The sequence below is a fragment of the Astatotilapia calliptera genome, unplaced genomic scaffold, assembly GCF_900246225.1.
Source record: "Astatotilapia calliptera unplaced genomic scaffold, fAstCal1.2 U_scaffold_8, whole genome shotgun sequence".
NCBI classification, from domain to species: Eukaryota; Metazoa; Chordata; class Actinopteri; order Cichliformes; family Cichlidae; genus Astatotilapia; species Astatotilapia calliptera.
In genome coordinates, this window is record NW_020535822.1 from 70,603 (window position 1) to 84,746 (window position 14,144).

The 14,144-nt window shown below is 46.3% G+C and overlaps 1 protein-coding gene across 5 annotated transcripts; it reads left to right on the forward strand.

Annotated features, from left to right (window-relative positions):
* Window positions 1–1,755: 1,755 nt before the first annotated feature.
* LOC113018411 (uncharacterized) lies at window positions 1,756–12,770 on the forward strand. Of its 5 annotated transcripts, XM_026161477.1 has the most exons (9): window positions 2,015–2,400; window positions 2,514–2,594; window positions 2,729–3,194; window positions 6,561–7,037; window positions 7,124–7,517; window positions 7,683–7,757; window positions 7,863–7,937; window positions 8,018–8,122; window positions 12,402–12,770. In XM_026161477.1, the coding sequence occupies exons 2-9, from the start codon at window positions 2,521–2,523 to the stop codon at window positions 12,455–12,457; spliced, it is 1,722 nt and encodes a 573-aa protein (XP_026017262.1). In that variant the 5' UTR covers window positions 2,015–2,400; window positions 2,514–2,520; the 3' UTR covers window positions 12,458–12,770. The 5 variants fall into 5 exon arrangements, with proteins under 5 accessions (XP_026017261.1, XP_026017258.1, XP_026017260.1 ...); XM_026161473.1 differs by lacking the exon at window positions 12,402–12,770 and having other exon boundaries at window positions 2,010–2,400; window positions 8,018–10,132; XM_026161476.1 differs by lacking the exons at window positions 2,015–2,400; window positions 2,514–2,594; window positions 12,402–12,770 and adding an exon at window positions 1,756–2,000 and having other exon boundaries at window positions 8,018–10,132.
* Window positions 12,771–14,144: the final 1,374 nt, after the last annotated feature.

Sequence of the window (14,144 nt, forward strand, 5' to 3'; positions counted from 1 at the left end):
ACTCTTGCACCAATTTTGAACATAACAATGAAGCTGAAAAAATGTAGTTGTTCACCAGCATTGCAATTCCATTACTTTTTATCATGGCTTACCTTGGTGTGGTTTGCAAAGTGGTTCTGAAAGATGAGGAAATCTGTTTCTTGCACCCATCCTGATTTATTTCCACTACCAGTACTTCCTACTGGTCCATCTCTGACACAGTGGTCTGCATAATGTATGTGTGGGAACACAAACAGTGGAGGAATTGTGTTGCCAATGGCATTAACTGCATATACAAAAGCGACCAGTGAACCTCTCTGTGCTGATGTCGTTGCCCCAACTTGTTTAATATAAGTTAAAGTAATAGTGTGGTAAGTTGTAACATCTGCATTATTGTTACAACTAACCCAGACTGTTGCTGTTACAACTAACCCAGACTCCTATAGCCATGAACTAGCTAACATTACAGCCAACGGCTAAAACATTAGCACTAAAGACCTACACAGAATATATCCCCATAGACATACAAATAACATAATTTAAGTTTGATGAGTTTAACTGCAAAGCAGACAATGCTATTAGACATTGAAATAAAGTAGAAAAACTTACTTTTTGGCATACAAATTACTTTTTTTCGTGTTAAATTGTCTGTGTTTAACAAAATGTGCTGATTTTTCACATGTGATAGCAGAGCTGAATTGGGCATGCACAGGATGAGTCACATCATTTGAAACGTAGCCCTGATTGGAGAAATTGGAAGTGTTACAACTGACCCACGTTACAACTATCCCCGGTCTCCCCTACAGTGTTAGAAAGAAATGACACCAACCTCTCCCACAGGGGAATTGTAGAAAAGGGGCAAGGCCAAGGGGTACACTGTATTTATAGGGTTACACCAAGGAAGAAGAAGAACAATGAGGAGGGGCTCTGATAAGGAATATAACTACAGGCTTGGAGGTCCTAACAGTCAGGTATGAAGAACACAATGTGTGTAATTATAACAATGTGTAATTTATGACACAGCAATCTGTCTCTATTATTTAATGAAATGTTCCGAAGATGCTAATAATTAGTCAATTTTGTATTAAACTAGTCTTTAATATGTTGTAAACTTTGAATCTCATGAAGATTTTCACATCAGTGTGCTTTGTAATGTGCTAATAATGAAAATGACGCAGGGCCCTGAACACATCATGTGTTAACGCCTTCACTCAGAGCCTGCAGTGACCACAGAAAGTGTGCAGCTGATAAATGAGGGTCCACGTCCTCATGCAGACTGACAACAAGAACAGGGTTCATGAAGACAACAGAGGCAGCTTCAACAACGTCACATGTCATACAGCATCTGTAATCACAGCCTCAGAGGCCACAAAGTGAAGCAGACAGGTGCATCCAGGTGTAACCACCGCTAAAGTTCACATTTATCAGTGTTTACCTTTGTGTTTGTTCATGATTAGTGCAGCCGCCCTGTTAACTGAGCGTGCTCTCATCATGTTAATGCTGTGGTGCTTCAGTACAGACCAGTCATATAACACAGTGGCACAGGGAGACTCCTCTGTGTTTGTCTGACAGAAGAACATCAGCTTCATCCATCACAGACTCGAGGCTGGACCGCCTGACTTTAACAGGAATCTGTAGCCTCAGTGCTCCACACCAGCAGGTGGCGCCAACGCGCCGGGATCACGCCCTTTCACCTCCGACAGCGAAGAAGAAGTGGCGGAGTAAAAGAAGAAGAAGGGAGCGCAGAGCTGGAGTTAGCAGGTGAGGAGTGTCCCGGTTCTGTACTCTCACTTGACGGTTCCGGTCGTGTTTCCGGTTTGGTCCGGTTCCCAGCAGCGGTCGGTTCCGGTTCTGGTTAGCTGCAGCTAGCTGCTCGTTAGCTCTCCGTGCTAACAGCTGCGTTAGCCTGTGTGCTGCTAGCTGTTAGCACCAGGCTGTCGTAAATAAGCTTCCATTATCGGACAGAGACGCCTGTCAGTCACACCTGAGCGTGGCGTGACTGCAGCCCGGTCACTGCACAGGTGAGAGCACCTGATAGGCTGATGACGGCTGGCAGGGTCAGTGTGAGAGGCTGTTTGTTCTGGTCCTGATCAGGAGGTGGGTTCGTGTTGGTTCCTCAAGGTGCTTCTGATGTTGGGGTAGATCAGTGTGTCAGCCTCTATAATCCAGATGTTTGTCACATGTGGAGTCCAGCTGTAGAAGTGTGTGTGTCAGCGGGGAGCTGGTTCTGATTGGTCCAGGTGTTCTCCTCACAGTCACGTAAGGTGTGGAGGAGGCCTCGTGTTCATGTTGACTCCACCACAGCCTGAGGGCCCTGCAGGAGCCTCTGATGCAGAGACGTGTGCACCTTTAACCCTGTGAGGAGCGTTCAGTGTCAGAACCCTGCGATGGTTCCACGGAGGATCACGCTCAGTGGCTCAGGTGAAGGATCCAGAACACCTGCTGCTCCTCCATGTTTAGAGTAGGAAGCTGAATACAGATGTTTCCACACTGTGGAGCATCAGATGTTTGAAACACGCTTTCTTGTACTTTAGACAGAAAATGTCGAGCATCGATGTCGTCCTCACTATAAGCTGTGACCCCGCCATAAAGGAAATGCCTGATGTGGTGTGCAGGTGTGGCTGCCTCCATTATGAAGACGAGAGCACTTTCAAACACACAGAGTTACAGAGTCCCTGAACTACGTGTTCCTGCTGAGGGACTGCAGGTGGAGCTCACAGCTAAAGCTGCTTCTTTGTTTTATCATCAGGGTGTCATCGAGGTCTGTTGCCATGGAGGACCATGCTGACGTTGCCATGGAGAACAAGACAGAGGTCCCAGCCTCCGACGCCCCGTCCTCTCCTGACAAAGAGCCGGCAAAGCCCGCTGCGCGTCAGCCACACCGCCGCACCTTAGGGAGGAGGGGCCAGAGAGCAAAAAGGCGGGGTCATATAGAGAAAAAGCGGGGTCAGAAATCGAAGAGGCGGGGCCAGGAGGACAAGAAGGAGGGCGTGACGGTGAAGAGGACGTGGAGCGGCGGGAAGCGCCGTTGGGACAAGAAGCATTACTGCGTGTTCTGCCGACGGCCACAGGTGAAGATCGCACGCCACCTGCTGAGGAAGCATGCCGACGAACAGGAAGTACTGGCTGCCAGCACCCTGCCGACAGGCTCCAAAGAACGCCACCTGCTGCTGGAGCACCTGCGCTGCCGAGGCAACTATCTACACAACATCGAGGTCAGTTTGTGCGTCTTACCGGTGTGTCAGCTACCAGTCAGTTTACCTGTTTCTTTCAGGTGCCTTTAGTTGTTACCTGTGCAACTAAATTAATGTACATTTGTCATGGCCATGGACTCCTGCCGTATCGAGGAGGAGAGATTCCAGAGTCTACGATGTCAGTTAATTAGGAACTGCCTTTTTCAGCTAAGAAATATCTCCAAACTCCAAACATTGTTTTCTAAATGTGAGTTAGACATGATTCTTCATGCTTCTGTCTTCTCTCTTAGATCACTGTGAGTCTTTGTCTTTGAGCAAAAAGAATCGTGACCGTCTCCAGCCAGAATCCTGCTGCACGGCTTTTAACTAAGACATGTAAAAGAGCATTACGTTAGGGCTTCACATCAATTCTAGCTTGAATAACACGATATCGATTCGTTAAAATCCTGAATCGATTTTGGCCGAAACACATATTTGATCTGTTCTGACGGATCAGAACCAGTGAGATGTCGGCTTTCTCACGAACATGGCATCAGGTGAGAAAGCCGACAGCCCACTGATTGTGATGCGCTGACGGGTGTGCGCTTTGTGTTTACGTCTTTTTTTGTGTTCGATTCTCATGATGCAGTTTTTTCTCTCCAACCAAAGTTGACTTAAACCATCAAGAAAAGAAGATCCAAACTACGCTTCACATTTGGCTTCACATAAACATCGTCATGAATTCCCTCTTTGGGGACTTTGGCTGTTTTGCTGCCACCACAAAAAAATCCCACTTCATGCACAGCTCTCTCTCTGTGTACTTGAAGAACAGTTTCCCATCTAAAAATCTGTTTTCTGCTTTATTCACTTGCTTATTACACAAAAGACTCATTTCTGCTGTTCAGTACTGAAGAAATGTAAACTTCTTAAAATTCCAAAACCCCTGTCTGTGTCTGTAATCGTCTGTAACTTTGCTCTGCTGCACGTCAGCAGCATCAGGTAATGTTCACATGTTGATTCGTGACTTTCTTTCATTTTCGATCTTCTGCAGAATATTTTTAACCGCTATAAAATCTCAGGCCAAGAAAGTCACCTTCATGTTCTTCTGTTTTATCCTCAGGTTCTTTGACACAAAGACATCTGCTGTGATAAAGTCTCACATATATTTTATAGATATAAAAATGGTTATGTAATGATGAACAATCAGAAGTATAATTTTTCTGACTGTCTGAGGCAAAGTTTGCCTGATTTGAATCGAATCAGGACCTTGTGAATCAAATTGATTCTAGAAATCAGTGATGACACCCAGCCCTACAGTACACCAGTGTCACAACTGGCTTCATCTTAGAATTCATTTTAAAATCTGCCCTTTACAGCTCTGAATCGTGTCCTGTCCATATTACTGATCTTTTAGAGCCTCACACTCCCTCGCGCAGCCTCAACCTGTTGGTATGTTTAAACCTGAGGGGACAGATCTGAGCGGCGTCCCCCAGGTTGTGCAGTTCTCTGGATTCCCTGGATTGTATTTATTCTTTTAAACATCATCTTAAGACTAATTTGTTTAGACTAGCTGAGTATTTGATTGTGCTGCTTTATGTTTATCTGTTTTATATTATTCTGAAGCACTATGTGGTTTTTGTCCTGTGAAGAGTGCTGTATAGATCAATAAAGTAAACCAGGTGGTGGACAGCAGAGGGGGAGGGGCCCATCAGGCTGAAGGGTCAGGGTTTGTTAGTCCGTGGTACCTCAGAGGCAGCCGACAGGTACAGGACAAATGAGACGTGGGTCAGGCTGAAGGTAAACCTCAGGTGTGGGAGCAGTTTGGAGAGGTTTGGACAAACTGTGATTCAGGAGGAGAAAGCAGTGCTCCACCTGCACTGTGTGTAGTTTAGGTGGAGTGCTGCTGACTTCAGCTGAGGACATAATCAGACAGTGGAAGGAAACTGTAACAGTATGTCATTCAGCATGAATAACTGTCTGACTGCATCATTTTCTCATCAGAGAAATGTAAAGTGTACTCAAGTGTAAAAGCAACATTTCTGCGCCTCTGCTTCCTTACACCGCTGCATATTTGTTTCAGTCTGAGACACTCACTGCAGTCGTGACAAGGACCAAATCCACCTGAAAAGTAAAAGGATTTGGCTCTTTTCACAATGTCAGAGTTTTAAGGCTCAATCAATAGATTTCGAGACTGTTCACGTTGCTCTTTTTTTAAAATTATTATTATTTTGCTAGCTATCAAAGGCGCAGGATAAATGATTGCAATGCAATAAAGCAACACTACTACAGCAGCAGTAATGTGAGTTACCTCCCTCAAGTGGAAGCTTTAAACGTTACAGCCCGATACAGGGGCGGATCTGCAGGGGCGGATCTGCAGGGGCGGATCTACAGGGGCGGATCTGCAGGGGTGGCGGCAGCGAGCGAGAGACAGGTTTTGAGATGTGGAAGATTTGTGATGCTTAGTGTGGAGTGTATAGTTAGCGTGTTGTGCAGTTGTTGTTGTGTGTCAGTGAGGGCACTAATGAATGTCACAAAGGCAGATTGCAGTGTAAAGACTGTCTCCACTGTCCACTTGCTGCGGTCGGGCCTGCAGGTTTTTCCCTGTGGTGGCTCCTCTGTCTGCTGGTGGACAGACACATTTTCTTTACTGACACAAATAATTATTGGGGCATCTTATTGTTAACTGGTTTTAGTTATAGTATTTTTCAGTAGTATTTTTAAGTGATTGTACAAAAAACAGCCTGCCAGATGCAGTGGGTGCATTTTTAGATAAATAGTTGTATATAACTTTGTTGTTTAAAATATAAGTTTTCAAAATGTGCAAGTTGTATTTGCAAGTTATGAAAATAATTTTATGGTTTTTACAGTTAAAAAGAAACTGCTACTAGGATTTTATGTTTTTGTGTGATTTCAGGTCAGTTGTGTTACTACAGTTTGTCAGTGAACACATATCTGTAAATTCAGACACGTGAGACTGAGCTGAAGAGAATGATACCAAACAAGGCAAAAAACATTTGAAGGTGAAACACAAGCTTTCTCTGAAAGGTGCCTCTCCTCTCCCTTGGAGATGGGGCCTCCTGGTGAGGTGTTCTGGGCATGTCCCATCAGAAGACCCAGGACACAGTGGGGAGATTATGGGTGGGAATGTCTTGGTGGTTCCCAGGGCCAACTGGAGGAAGTAGCCAGGGAGAGGGAGGTCTGGGCTTGCCCCCAAGACTCGGCCCCAGATAAGCAGAACAAAATGAATCAATGGATGTATTTATAGCAGGAAGTCACATAAACAGTTGCCTCAAGCTTTATAGTTTAACTTAAAGATGCTACAATAACACCTGTGTTTACCTGTCTGTTACCGGTGAGGTTTTCTGTTCCTTACAGGTACATTTACTCCGCCTCCCTGTGTGTCCTCAGGTGATCCGGCAGGGCACTGGTGAGATTGTGCCATGGCGTCAGCCCTCTGAGGATGTGGATGCGAGGAACTACCTGCCATGCCCATTGTGTCTTGGATTTTTCCTTCGTGCTGACCTGTGGAAGCATCAGGTGTCGTGTCGCAAGAAGCTCGCCATCAACCCGTCCAAAGCCGAGGCAAACGCTGACCCCGCCAACGACGCCACCTCTGGTTCCACAAGTAAGTTGCCCTGTGATGTCACCAGAGAGGACATACCTGAGGATTCCCTTGGTGAGACTGCAGAGACCGGGACCAAACAGCTTATGACCTCTGACCCAAGTGTCGATCAGAACACAACCTCTGACCCCGCTGTGAACCGAGCCAGGAAACGGACCAGAGTGCAGGCAGCAGCATCGCGGCTCCTGCCGATCTCCAGTGGAGCGTCTGAGAGCTGCAGTGAAATCCTGCATCGCATGAACCAAGATAATGTGTCTTACGAGGTCAGCTCACCTGTCTGTCTGTGCACCTAACACTATCTACACTCTCTGACCTTTCTCTGTGGTAACTGGCTCCTCTCTGCCTCCAGGTGAAGTCTGATTGGCTGATCTGTAAGTATGGCAACAAGCTGATGGGGAACCAGGATAGTGGTCAGAGGAGGTACGACTACGTAAGCCAGAAGCTCCGGGAACTTGGCAGGTTGCTCCTGGCCGCTAAATCCCTTGACTCCGGCGTCCAGAGCCTTCAGGACCTGCTGGCCCCAGGTCGCCTCAGCTTGGCGCTGTCCGCGGCCAGGAAGGCAGCGGGAAACAGGTGGAGCCGCCCTCCACTGGCGGTGAAAACAACACTAAAGACAGTCTGTGAGATTGCTATCGGAGAGAGCCTGCAGGACGGAGACTGGGAGGCTGCCGCCAAGACCACCGACTTCTACCACATGCTGGGCCGGGAGTGGGACAACCTGGGCCTGCAGAACCCAGATCCAGGTGAGACCACAGTCCAGCCCCTCCTGCTTAGTTTAGCATCTTCAGTAACGTCCAGTAATGTTTGGGTTAGGAAGAACCAGGATGTGACTGTAGTTTTGGATTTTCAGCTAGAGAAGTTAGGATCCCAAAGTTTGTGTTACTGACCCAGTTTTTCTCCTTTTCCAGCTGCTACAGATGGAGGAACTAAACCAAAGAAACGACCTGTCCAGATAAGACTGGACAACGACCTCAGACAAGAAGGTGAGTCCACACCTCGCCGCAGGTTAGGATCAGTTCCCGAACTTCTAACTTTATAGAACCAGTTGTTGGAGCTGTTTACCTATCTGTGCCCACCTTTGTTCACAGTTCTGTCAAAGAGCTCTAACAAACCAGTGACCTCTGCGATTCCACCTGAAGCCAGAATGCAAACATCTGTCTCAGGTGAGTCCACCTGGATTCATGTTACTACTTTGACTTTAGCAGATTAGTCTCATCGTGCTCCAATTCTGTTGGTTTTTCAGTCCCTGTGGCTCCCAGGAAGGTCCGACGGCGGCCGTGGTCCTCTGCAGAGAAGGAGGCCATCTGGAGGCAATTAGGAGTCCATGTTCTGGTCCAGTCCGTACCAGGTAAGGAGGTCTGTCAGCGCTGTCTGGACTTAGAACCAGTCCTCAGGGGGCGGCACTGGAAGGACATCAAGAACCAGGTTCACAACCAAATCCAGAGCCAAAAGAAGCAGCAGTTCCACGCTCAGATGGAACTCGAGAAGAACCAGGATCACCAAGACCAGCTCCAGAACCAGAAAAAGCCAGAGCAGCAGCAGTACCAGCCTCCAGTCGATGAACAGGTAAAAGACCACCGTCTGAACCAGAAGAAACCACTATACCAGTCCCAGATGGACCAACATGATCCGGATATTTCTCGGAATCAGAAGAGATCACAATACCACATCGGCATACACCACCAGGCCCAGGATAGCATCCAGAACCAGAAGAAACAACAGGAGCACGCCCAGCTGGATCACCAGGACTATCTACACAACCACAAGAAGCAGCTGTGTACCCCTAGAGTGGACCACCAGGACCACAGCCAGGTCCATAAGAAGCAGCTGTATCAGATGGACCAGCAGGCCCAGCCCCTGCAGACCCTGGACCAGGAAACGTCTCTTCTAACCATCACAACCTACAGACCTGATGGGTCAAATCGAGCTCCTGGACATTTGCTGCTTGAGCGGGAGCACAACATTACAACCTACCCAGTTCTGCACAGACCACCGGGACCTCACATGGACCAGCTGCTGCCCAGAATAGACTGGGCCGAGGATGCTCCAGCCCCGAACTATCCTATCAGCAGGCCACTGGGCAGGACCCTGCTACAGGATGTGCCCCCAGGAGGACCACCCTCTGACCCACAGTCGGGACATGTACACTTCTGACCGGTCCAGGTCTAGAGGACTTAATGATAGGTTGGCCCTTCTCAAAGGGTGCATATCAGATTTGGTAGTAAAAAGACCTGCTTTTATGATAACACATGTAAACCTTTCTTAGAAGGTCCTTGGATTTCCTGTGTGAAATTAGTATTTGCCTCCTACAGGACTATATACCCTATACTATATACCCCCCCCCCCTCCCCCGTATGTTCTGGCAGTTCCAATGGGTCTGGTTCTGATATGTCAGTCTGGTCAGGAGATGAACCTGGATCCTGGTTGAGGTGCTGTTAGATAGGTGAAACAGTTCAGCTGTGATGTACCTGAGTTATACCGACTACGTGCCAGTGCCTGATCTTATTATAAAAGGCGGGTACCAAAAACCAAAACCAGCACCTTAGTGGTCCAGTGTTGGAGCCTTTGATGTTACCTGTTCTGGGAGGAGCTCCTGCTGAAAGATCACAGATGGTAGCGTCAGTCGTCAGATACTGTCTTCCATAATCAGAATTTGCCCCAAATGTATCTTCATAGGAAGATTCATATGAACCAGCCCACAGCTCTACGTCTTAAACCTGTAGAACGGTGGGCTGGTTCTCTGAAGACGCTGAGGCAGAACCAGCTCTGTGTGAAAGAGCTAATGAAGGGATCAAGGCCCTTTGCCCTCATTTAACCATAAAGGTGTTTAAAGTTCTCTGTATGTTTAGTATATGGTTCTCCTCACACTCCTCTGTGTGATGAGCACTGGGGCACAACCCCTGACAGAGAGGCCAAACAGGTGGTTCTAAACGGTTCCTGCAGGTCCCTGGGAGTCCTGGTCTGTGGTGGTCCTGTGATGGTACCACTGCATCCTAAAAATAGCAAGTTGTCATGTCACAGGCTTATTCCAGAAAGGATGACATTCATTTTGACCTCAGTATTCTACACACAGTACTGAAGAAGCTTCTCGGATGAGAGGTGAAACGTCTTCAAGTAACTTAAAGAAGTCCAGACGCCTTTCTTTGCAAGCTCCTTTGACTACACACAGTACTCCAAATCAAAATTCTTAAATGTTTATTAAAACATTTAAGAGAAAAATATAACACATGCACAGGTATTCTCAGCCTTTGTTAAAATATGTTGTTCAAGCACTTTTTGTCCGCAGTTACAGAAGATCAGTGTTGGGCAGGGTTTTAATAGTTTTGCACGCACACATCAATGAAAACTAAACACACTTTTGCTATAAAGTCAGTTAATTTTAGTTTTGTGAACACTCATTACAGTTGTAGTTATTTTCCTTTTTATTTTTATTTCCGCTAACGAAAATGTTTTTTCACTTCTAGTTTTCGTTAACGATAATGACCTTGGTGTTGGGAAGGTTACTTTTAAAACGTATTCCATTACAGATTACAGATTACATGCCCCAAAATGTATTTTGTAACATATTCCATTACGTAGCTCAATGAGAGTAACGTATTCTGAATACTTTGGATTACTTAATATATTATCATGCTTTTTACAACTATGTGAATGTACTATTGCTGTGTGATTTATTACTATTACTGAAGGTCCGCGACTATTTACGGATGAGAAGTAAAAAAGAGCCGCTAGGTGCTAAAAAATAAAGCTTAGACTCAGACGTTAGAACAGGCTTCTCCCCGCAGCACGCCGTGTAATAAATACTCACAAAGAAAACGGCAGTCGTTACAACTTATGTCTAAAAATGCATCATTTCACGCATCGTTAAAACACTCGACTCCGGGTAAAGGACGCGCAGCTGGAAACACTTCACGCAAGTCGAGCTGCCCGAGATTCACAGAATTTACAGAAAATGTTACATTTTTGTGATTTATATCCTTATCGGACGATAGAATTCTTATATCGGGATATGAGATTTTGGTCATATCACACATATCTGACTAATGCGTGTTCCGTGTCGGCTCGTAGCCAAAAAAATAGCTTTACTTTGTTGTGTGGGTCAACTTTTCTTGCGAGAGACAGAGAGAGGCGTTGAAAGGCTGCTCCAACAGAACTTATTGTTTTCGGAGGAAAACACGAACACAATGTACAGTCGAGTCTTAACAGCTTACTTACAGCTGGGCTCATCAGGCTCTCTTCTTGGCTGAAGTGGTTATTATTATATTTACATGCTTCCAGCTCCCGTTTTTGCTCAATGACAACTCGTACTTTTCCTTTTTCTCCCTCCTCGCGCTCACAGACACATAACGGGTATGGCAGTCCATTCTCCCTGCAGCACGGACTACACTGCCCATGATGCTACATTCTTTAGAGCTATACCTGTAGCATTATGCCTGTTAGCTTAGCACAACAACAACAACAACAAAAAGGCGCTCTCTCACCCAGGAAACACACAGTCGCAGAGAGAGAGCGTCGCCCTGTAACCATGGCAACCGTAACGCCTGGAACAACAGAACGTAGCTGTCAAACAAAACCAAACAGTCCTGACCCGCGACAAAATGAAACAGGAAAGTACCGCAGTGTAATCCATTTATTTCAACAAAGTAACTGTATTCTGAATACCACCTTTTTAAACGGTAACTGTAACGGAATACAGTTACTCATATTTTGTATTTTAAATACGTAACGGCGGTACATGTATGCCGTTACTCCCCAACACTGCAGAAGATGAACCTTCGCCCAAGCTCGATGTCCAGCACACTTTTGGACCAGGTTATGTCTCATTCGTCTTTTCCTTCAGAGAGTCCTTCACAGGCCTTTGGGCAAACTCCAGGTGGGCTGTCGTAGCTGGTTTCCTTTAGCACCTACTCGCCTGAGCCCGCCTCTGTTTGTGTCGTGCTCTATTACATTTGAGTTTCACCTCAATATGTGTGGGGTTGTCATGGGAACACAACCAACATCCCATGTGTCTATGTGCCACAAACACAATGGATGACATTGAGGCGATGGTATACCCGCTGCTTGGTCTGTGGGTGTTTGTCAGACTCGAGCACCATGATGTCAGTTTGTAGGTAACCCTTGTTGCCGAGTTTCAGAAATGCCAGGTTTCATCTAACTCGTGATTCATCTAATGACACCGCTGGCTGGCCAATTGGGGGCTTTTGATGTCACATTTTTAGACTGACTCTGCTCGGTTGGAAAGCCAGGCCAGCATTTGCTAAAAAAGTACCTGGTACCAGGTACTACTCCCTGATGGAAAGCCCTAGAAACTAGGTTGAGCTCAGCCGAGTAGGTACTAGATGAGAGGCGCAGAAGATTGCCCAGATTGCAGACATTACTGACAGACGATCAGTGTGCACAGCTAAACAAACATGAGTGTCGGGGCTGTGAGTACTTGTGTCCATCTTATACTTTAACATGGACAGTCAGCTGACTGTGCAGAGGTGAAAATGAATGTCATGGAATAAGGCTGTAACGTGACAACACGAGGAACACTGAATGCTTCCAGGATGATGTGCAGAGATCATCTATGATGTTTCTGTGTCTCCTGCTCGTCTCCCTTTAATCTGTCTTCATCCACCCCTCAGTGTTCCTGCTGTCCTCTCGTCTTGATGTCCCTGCAGCTCCACTTTATCACCACTAGATGGCAGACTTCTCCCTGTTTTTGGTCCCTGTTAGAGGATAAGAACATGTTCCAGTCCAGACTGCAAGCTGCTGCTTTTTCCTCCACATGTCGCATTTCTGATGTCCTGTAGAGTCGCTGATCCACAGGTGATCGATCCACAGCTGTGTCCTGCAGGAGGAGCACCAGCTCAGACACTGGATGGCAGCAGGAGGCTCTGTGTGTGTTTAATGTGTAATAAAAGTGTCTGTAACTGTCCGGTGATGGAGCCCTGTCACGCTCGGTCCTTTTATTTCATTATATCTGTTTCAATAAACGCGTCCCCGCTCTGTGACGGTTCAGACTCGTGTTCTTCAGGAGCTGTAACTGTTAAGAGTTAAAGGTCCCACCTGCACAGGTTAGGATGATGTGCGGAGCACATGGAGACACAGAGGCTTTTATTTATGCACAGGAAACAGAATTGTGTTATTCATTATGATGAGGATGATGATGGTGTGGCATTAAGAAACATGCAGAATAATCATGATAAGACCAAGTTTCCACAGAGACGAGGTCTGCGTTTGGACCTCAGCACGGCTGTGATAGAAGAAAGTTGGGTTTAAGTCACTGCAGCATAAACACATCATAAATAAACTGTGTTAATAAAGCAGAACACGAGGACCTGTCTGCTCTACTGTGAAGTCGATCTGCAGGTTCAAACACACCTGAGCTACTCCCAGAGAGGATCCAGCCAATCATGTTTCTGGTTTGTGATTGGCTGAGCGGTCGACAGCCGCCGTGGTTAAACAGACTCGGTCTGTCTGGACTTGCATCATCCTCTCAGCTGTCACACTGTTTCAAGCTAGTGCACCACTGCAAGCTTAGCTATCGATCACTGATACCAATGCTGATACTTCTAACTTATGTAGGGCAGGCGGTGAGTTGTGACATCATCATCATTTTACCAGTTCTGAACACATTTTAATGATCGCTCAACAACTGGGACTTCACCTTTCCACAGTAGTTACCACAACAAAACACACCCTTCAGCTTTTATTTTGAAAGTTTTTCTGGGAGATGTTCCTGTCTCTGAAAGACTTTGGTTCAGCTTCTGTTGTTTAAATGTGCTGCAGGCTGCAAATACACGTTTAACACATTTCACTGGTCTTCATGCTGAACGTAGAGGATAGAAACACAGTATTGCAGTAGTATTGATCCCACACCAGCGTGGTATCAATGCTATGGATATGTGGATCGATCCGCCTGCTCTAACCAGCATGATGTTTCATAAACACTTAGACATACTCTGTTTCAGCTCTGTCATGTTTACTGAGCAGAGTGCATGATGGGATACAGCACTCAGGTGGCCGTGAGATTTGAAACTGGACAGACTACAGTGATACTGGTGGAGGCTCTGCAGTCACTGGGAGATCCAGCTGTTTATCTGATCCAGTCATATGATGATAACATGCTTTAAAGATAAAGCTTTCATCCTGCAGCTACGTCCCACGTCTAGACTGGACTGCTGCACTTCTCTCTGGTTGGGCCTTCAACACCCGTCTCTCCATCGCTTCCAGTCAGTCCACAGTGCTGCTGCAGGTGCTAAAACACCACTGCAGTTTGGCTGATTTATGTTTAAGATTTGTTTTTATGTTTGTAAATGTTATTTTGTCTTTGCTTCAAATACATCACAGTTGCTCTTTGGTCCCATAGCTGGCGTGCTGCACTG

What these genes read in the sequence shown, in the direction of transcription:
- LOC113018411 (XM_026161473.1), top strand. Translation starts at nt 2,521, where the DNA reads ATGTCGAGCATCGATGTCGTCCTCACTATAAGCTGTGACCCCGCCATA. An exon ending in ATGCCTGATGTGGTGTGCAG is followed by an intron (nt 2,595 to 2,728) that starts GTGTGGCTGCCT and finishes TTTTATCATCAG; the next exon opens with GGTGTCATCGAGGTCTGTTG. An exon ending in AAGATAATGTGTCTTACGAG is followed by an intron (nt 7,038 to 7,123) that starts GTCAGCTCACCT and finishes CTCTGCCTCCAG; the next exon opens with GTGAAGTCTGATTGGCTGAT.